General features: G+C 46.4%; 1 protein-coding gene across 1 annotated transcript in view; it reads left to right on the top strand.

The window, feature by feature from the left end:
* Positions 1-7500, top strand: part of LOC135814924 (uncharacterized) — a 55213-nt gene that overhangs the window by 20394 nt on the left and 27319 nt on the right. The window contains exons 16-20 of the mRNA XM_065328123.1: positions 1628-1699; positions 2053-2176; positions 2954-3039; positions 5419-5512; positions 7381-7440. Coding sequence (XP_065184195.1) covers positions 1628-1699; positions 2053-2176; positions 2954-3039; positions 5419-5512; positions 7381-7440 — 436 coding nt within the window. The remainder of the gene's footprint in view (positions 1-1627; positions 1700-2052; positions 2177-2953; positions 3040-5418; positions 5513-7380; positions 7441-7500) is intronic.

Genomic DNA, 7500 nt, shown 5'->3' with positions numbered 1-7500 from the left:
TAATCAGCAACTTCCGAACCCCGATACAAGGCCACTTTTTACTTTCAAGTAGCTTTTCCGGGTTTCGAAAGTAGGTACATGTAGTTGTTGAAGTATTTGTTGAAGTATCTTGAGAAAATGCCGAGGGTTGTGTTCTGTGAAGAGCTGGAAGGAAAGCTCATTGAGCTGTGGGCTGCAGAACAGAAAGCGAGCAATGGGACGATGAAAAAAGCGGTCGGTGAAGGAGAAGGAGATTGCCGTGAAGTTGAATTTATTCGGCCGCGAGCTGTATGGCGATAAATTTCAGAATGAGATCACAGTGCCGATTGTTCACAACAAGCTGGACAACCTACGTACCAAGGCCAGGGAGCAGTACAAGAAATATCGCCGCCACACCGCCACCGGCTCTGGTGCTCCAGAGCGAAGACTCCGGCGATGCCGACATAGATCTGGAAGCTGCTTGCAGAGCTTGGGGTAATTTCAAGACCTGGCACTCAAAAGTCACGTTTCACGCTGGCTGTTCTTGCGAGTGTGGATGCAAGTGCACTTGCACGCACCTTGAAAGAGGACGCTACTACGTTTCACACCTGTAGTGTGGATAGGGCCTTACAGTCTTCCAAAAAGTACTTTGTATCTCATGCAAAGCAATAAGTATGATATCCAAGATGCTTATAGAATACTGCACCCTGCGTGCTAATTTGTACGTGAGGGTTGCGTCCCAGCAGCCTGTGGGGATTCACAGGAAGTGTGAGTTTGAAAGTCTGAGGAGAATGTTGACCGGCCGTTGCTCGGATGACGAATACACCATAGCGTAGCGGTATTCTGGTTTGAGTCCTGGCGGTGACAGTCAATTGTTGTCCTCCGAGTTTTCCCATTTTCAACTCCGGCAAGCTTATGTATGCAGGATACTGTACAAGTTGACAGTACAACATGTAATTTTCGGTGTAAATTTAATTTCGGTGATTTCGGTAGAGAAACCAGGCACCTAAATTAAAATTAAAATTACACCTAAAAGGCACTAGAGTATGCACTGTATGTGAAGGGAACGCTGATCACCTAATTCTACAATACACCTGAAACCTGGCAGGTCCCTGGCACCGAAATTTTAATGCACCTAAAATTTCATGTTTTACAGTCCTTCTAAAGGCTTCTAAGCTGAGTATGTTATTCTTCTCGCAATTGTTAGGTAGATCTTGTGTGGGGTCAGGCCTGTGGAGCTAGCTTGCCTGATGCAACTAGCATACTTAGCAAAGCTAGTGATTGCTATTGACCTCTGACTGTGACTGGTGAACATGATGAATTCAGTATAATTCTACCTGCCATTGCCTGACTTGCATTTCATCATCATCTCTCCTCCCGCTACGTTGGGTGTGATCTGTTCAGAGTTCGCTCTGCATGATTGGCGATTGCATACTGCCGCTGTGTGTGTGTGTGTGTGTGTGCGTTCGTTCGTTCGTTCGTGCGTTCGTGCGTTCGTCCATGTGTGTGAAATCCAGTGATTCTGTAGAATTCTGATTGCGAGATGACTGCTTGTCTTGGAGCCTGTGTTGTTGTTGTTGTTTGTGTTGCTACTTCCAAGTACCACTATTGCTGGTGATGATAGTAATGTTTTGAGTGATTTTTGTATTGTCTGGTGCACTATTCACAGCCGGAATTGTTCATGGCTAAAGTTTTCGACTTTGTTGAGCAACTCGTTCTTGAGCAGCACGCCCTATTCAAGGTAATCTTCTCGATTCTGTTACTGTTTCTCTCTGCCGAGGACTAGTAGAATGGTTGCAGATGTTTGAGCGGAGTGACAGTGTAATTTGTGCACTACTAGTTTGAGTTTTTCTACTGTGTTTGCTTCTACACTGAACAGGAAGCAGTGTTGTTTCATCTTGCTGTTGCTTGCCATTGCTCCAAGACATGTTTATCGTTGACACACTTACCAGTGTGGTGCATGGGAGCTAATGGCAGTTTCTTGCTGCTTCTGCTGCTGCTGCGGCGTACATGTATGTATGTGTGTGTGTGCGTGCGTGCGTGCGTGCGTGCGTGCGTGCGTGTGTGTGTGTGTGTGTGTGTGTGTGTGTTTAGGTGTATGCTGTTGATTCGAATGGTGTGCTCCACGGTGATCTACGACCAGTAGGCTCACCCGTCGGTCTGAGAGACATTCTTGTCAGAGAGAAGTTTGCTGGAACGCAACCGCTTCCCAGACCAGGTCTGTGCCAATGTTGCCATTATTCTCTCTCTCTCTCTCTCTCTCTCTCTCTCTCTCTCTCTCTCTCTCTCTCTCTCTCTCTCTCTCTCTCTCTCTCTCTCTCTCTCTCTCTCTCTCTCTCTCTCTCTCTCTCTCTCTCTCTCTCTCTCTCTCTCTCTCTCTCTCTCTCTCTCTCTCTCTCTCTCTCTCTCTCTCTCTCTCTCTCTCTCTCTCTCTCTCTCTCTCTCTCTCTCTCTCTCTCTCTCTCTCTCTCTCTCTCTCTCTCTCTCTCTCTCTCTCTCTCTCTCTCTCTCTCTCTCTCTCTCTCTCTCTCTCTCTCTCTCTCTCTCTCAAAGATCCAGGGCATTGTGTTAGTTGCGGATATCATGGGTTTGTGGAATTAATTCAATAGAGTATTTCGAAATGTTTTCCGACTGTCCCGAGTTGAATTTGGAGGTTCCAAATTTCAGTTTGCAAGCTGTTTTGCAATTCAAAAAAGTTCTTTTCGACTTCTCATAACCTGTACAAGCTGCTTGCTACGTGGTTACTATTGGCAACTAAAATGGTGTGTGCACGTATAATCGTAAATGTAAAAATCTAACCAGAAACGGAAAATGCTTTTCGACTCGACTGCTTCTTTCCGTTCGACTTCCCCGAAAGTTCGACTGCTCTGCTAACTCCAGAACCCATTAGTCGAAAAAGAAAGAAAATACCCCGTGATTCGAAATGCAGAACCTCTCTAATATTAAACTTGGTGTTGGCATTGTTCTTTCTGTTATTGATATCTCCTGTGTGCAGATGTCAACATGGTGGAGATTGTCGAAGGGTTTGTGGATGTGACAGTCAGCCACTGTGTCAGTCCTGCAGAGTTTTATGTGCAGCAGGTATGTAGTACATGTACTGCTGCTGTGACAGCATGTTTTCACGATGACAGCATGTAACTATTGGTACAAGGCAGAGGACACACTGTATGGAAAATAGTGTTCCTGCTGTCATCGTGAGAACATGTTGAACTATCAAGCAAGGCTTGCAAATACCATGTACTGCTAGTGTACTGCGTGTGTGTACGTGCATGTGCGTGTGTGCGTGCGTGTGCGTCTTTGAAGACATTTTACACATGACTTGCACGCTTTGCCAGAGTATTATATTGTTCAGTAGACGTACATGTACTAGTATGTCATATAGCACAGCTGCTATGGCAACTACCAATCAGCTGCTATGGCAACTACCAATCAGCTGCTATGGCAACTACCAATCAGCTGCTATGGCAACTACCAATCAGCTGCTATGGCCCACTACCAATCAGCTGCTATGGCAACTACCAATCAGCTGCTATGGCAACTACCAATCAGCTGCTATGGCAACTACCAATCAGCTGCTATGGCAACTACCAATCAGCTGCTATGGCCCACTACCAATCAGCTGCTATGGCAACTACCAATCAGCTGCTATGGCAACTACCAATCAGCTGCTATGGCCCACTACCAATCAGCTGCTATGGCAACTACCAATCAGCTGCTATGGCAACTACCAATCAGCTGCTATGGCCCACTACCAATCAGCTGCTATGGCCCACTACCAATCAGCTACTATGGCCCACTACCAATCAGCTGCTATGGCCCACTACCAATCAGCTGCTATGGCCCACTACCAATCAGCTGCTATGGCCCACTACCAATCAGCTGCTATGGCCCACTACCAATCAGCTGCTATGGCAACTACCAATCAGCTGCTATGGCCCACTACCAATCAGCTGCAATGGGCCACTACCAATCAGCTGCAATGGCAACTACCAATCAGCTGCTATGGCAACTACCAATCAGCTGCTATGGCAACTACCAATCAGCTGCTATGGCAACTACCAATCAGCTGCTATGGCAACTACCAATCAGCTGCTATGGCCCACTACCAATCAGCTGCTATGGCAACTACCAATCAGCTGCTATGGCAACTACCAATCAGCTGCTATGGCAACTACCAATCAGCTGCTATGGCAACTACCAATCAGCTGCTATGGCCCACTACCAATCAGCTGCTATGGCAACTACCAATCAGCTGCTATGGCAACTACCAATCAGCTGCTATGGCCCACTACCAATCAGCTGCTATGGCAACTACCAATCAGCTGCTATGGCAACTACCAATCAGCTGCTATGGCCCACTACCAATCAGCTGCTATGGCCCACTACCAATCAGCTGCTATGGCCCACTACCAATCAGCTGCTATGGCCCACTACCAATCAGCTGCTATGGCCCACTACCAATCAGCTGCTATGGCCCACTACCAATCAGCTGCTATGGCCCACTACCAATCAGCTGCTATGGCAACTACCAATCAGCTGCTATGGCCCACTACCAATCAGCTGCAATGGGCCACTACCAATCAGCTGCTATGGCCCACTACCAATCAGCTGCTATGGCCCACTACCAATCAGCTGCTATGGGCCACTACCAATCAGCTGCTATGGGCCACTACCAATCAGCTGCTATGGGCCACTACCAATCAGCTGCTAGCTATGGGCCACAGCCTACCTAGTGTTTGCCACTTTATACTACAGAAGATATAGCGCACATTACACCTGGTGGGACATGATTGGTCTGGGCTGAGAATCCAACTCTGCTAAGTTTTGTGCGCTTTGTTAGCAGTGTAGCCTGGGTAGTGTTTTGTGCAGAGTTGAGCAGGATGGAGAAGAGTTGGCCAGGCTGCAAAACACAGTTTCTTTGGGTTTGGTAACTGTAACTGCTATGGATTCCGCATGAAGATGATAGCTTGTAGTCCACATGGCCACTGTCTCACCTTGAGGAGGCGTTGAATGGTGTGCTATTGTAGTCTCTTCTCACTGGCATTACTTGTGAACTGTGGATTGTGCGAGGCGATTCCCGAAAGCAGAGTTATACCATCTTGTACGCCAATAATCTGCACACTGAGGTGATGCGGTGAATGCGAATTTTAATGTGTAAATAGTGCCAAATACCAAATAGTTGTGCTCTCTGGAAGTTTCATCTTGCAGAGCTCGCTTCAAGTGCACATGCACTCCAAAGCGTAATTTATTTCCCTTGACCCCGATATTTAAAACGATTGGGCATCGCTGCGCGCGCGTGGGCGTGTGTGCTTGCGTGCATGCGCGCGCATGTGTGTGTGTGTGTGTGTGTGTGCGTGTGTGCGTGTGTGTGTGTATGTGTATGTGTGTGTGTGTGTGTGTGTGTGTGTGTGTGTGTGTGTGTGTATGTGTGTTGTCACTTGCTTGTTTTGCTTTGTTCAGGCTGGTGATTGGAGTGAAATGCTCCAGAACACCATGTTGGACATGCAGGCTGCTTTTAGCAAGGGCTCTTCCTCTCCAGATAGATTAGTAGTAGGTAAGCAATTAGCTTGAGTATTAGTAGACTGGAGCCGGCTTCTCCTTTAATGATGACTCAGACTCTTGTAAAGCGAGAGACACAGACACACCAACATGCATACACATATGTCATACACACACAGCCCATTGTTTTGTTTAAGTACAGTCGTGGCAAGTGAAATCCGACACTTGCCATAGGGGACAGCGCCACAAATGGACATCAATGATGTAATGCACTGTACTAAATGCGTACAATAGAGCCGTATGCATCCCAAACAGGTCGAAAGGTCTCAGAGTAGATACACACAGTTCACAGTCACAGTACACATAGAGAGTATTGGTATCCAGTCCACATTCATTTTTGCTAGCACCTTTGAACCTTGCAGGTGAACCTTGACTGTGACGATTACGATTACTGTCATGAGACAGATACAAGATAACAGTTGTCTGTAACACATGTACTACGTATGCAGGGCCTAGGCCAGGGGCTGCACACTGCATGGTGCAGTCCCTTATGCCAAGTGTCGGATTTCACTTGCCACAACTGTATTACGGCAATAGAAAGGGGAAACGGGAGAAAAACAACAAGTAACTGCCAGGGAGCTGAAAAGTGGAGAGAGAAGAGTGCCTGCAGAAATCTAGATCATGAAGAAAGCAACTGCCCCAGGAGGCACTGGGTTGTGTCTGTGTGCAGTCCATTCGGAAAAAAGATGATATCCTAGCTTTTGGGCATAGATGGGTCAAATTTTGAGTTTTTTGATTTTTTCACAATTTTTTCTTCAATCCCCCATGGAATGCTCTTCCAGTTATGTTTCTGAAGTCCATTTCTCCAAACAGCAAGCCATAACAAGAATAGGATTTCGGCCAGGTTTTGTCTTATAAGCACGGAATTGGGAAAGGTCATGAAAATCCATTCCGTTTTACTCCGCTTGCATCACTGCATTGTGCGGTTCGAACCCCAGCTGAGGTACCTTTTTGGACCCTATTTCAAACTTCAAATTCCGCTGCACTGCACTGCACTTGTACTAGCTGTGTGTACGATAAAAATCACGAAAAATGGCCAGATACGGGAGCTCGCCAGAGCCAGCGCTCATCTTTTTTTATGAATGGACTGTAGAAACCAACGAACTCAAGAGGCAGGCTGTGTGTATGGGGTGGCACAGCCGAGGGGAGTGAGCCGTCTCTGACGGACAATGCGAACAAGAAGGCCTCGAACAGCAGTGAAACAAGCGAAGCGACACTCGCTAAGTTCATACAGCATGCCTACAGCGCATACAACCAAGAGTACATATATGGTCATGTACTCTTGATACAACATCCATAGCACAGTGACGTATTGCATGTAGTGCACAAGGCGCACACAACATTCGAGCATGCAAAACAAGGTGAAAAAACTATATTTATCAGTCAAAGTTGCGAACGAAAGGACGAGCTGAATCGACATGTGTAATGTAATGTGATGGACAATGATTTTTTTTGTTTCTCCACATTATTATCACATTTTTACGATAAAGCCCTTATACATGTCGATTTAGTTCGTCCATTTGCGTGCATGCAGCTACGCAAAGCACTGTACATGGTCTGCCGAGTTGTAGATGTACACATACTTGCACTAAGCAAATGCGCGAGCAATTTTGTTTCTTCGAATATTTGTCCTACGTGAATATTCATTGACATCACTGGCAAAACATGGGGTCATAGGTCTTGTGAGCAGAGGCAGTCAGAAATGTCAATCCTCATATCCTGTATGCAGCCAGCATGTCACTTTCTTCTAATGTACCGTCTGACCACCTGCAACTTACCGGTATACCTTTGTGTGCATGTTTTGTATGTCCATGCGTGCATGTGTGTTTGTTCTGGTGCCGGTATCTATGTTCCTCTGGATAGGTGGAATGTATGGTGCATTGTACTCCGAAGATCAGCAATGGTATCGTGTAGTTGTCAAAGGTATGGTGACAACATCTGAGATGAATGGGTCATCTTTTTTCCCCTTTATTTATGTTTGTC

This window comes from Sycon ciliatum, chromosome 4 (genome assembly GCF_964019385.1).
Source record: "Sycon ciliatum chromosome 4, ocSycCili1.1, whole genome shotgun sequence".
NCBI lineage: Eukaryota > Metazoa > Porifera > Calcarea > Leucosolenida > Sycettidae > Sycon > Sycon ciliatum.
The sequence above is the reverse complement of the archived record's forward strand: the minus strand, read 5'-3'. Positions and strand labels throughout refer to the sequence as shown.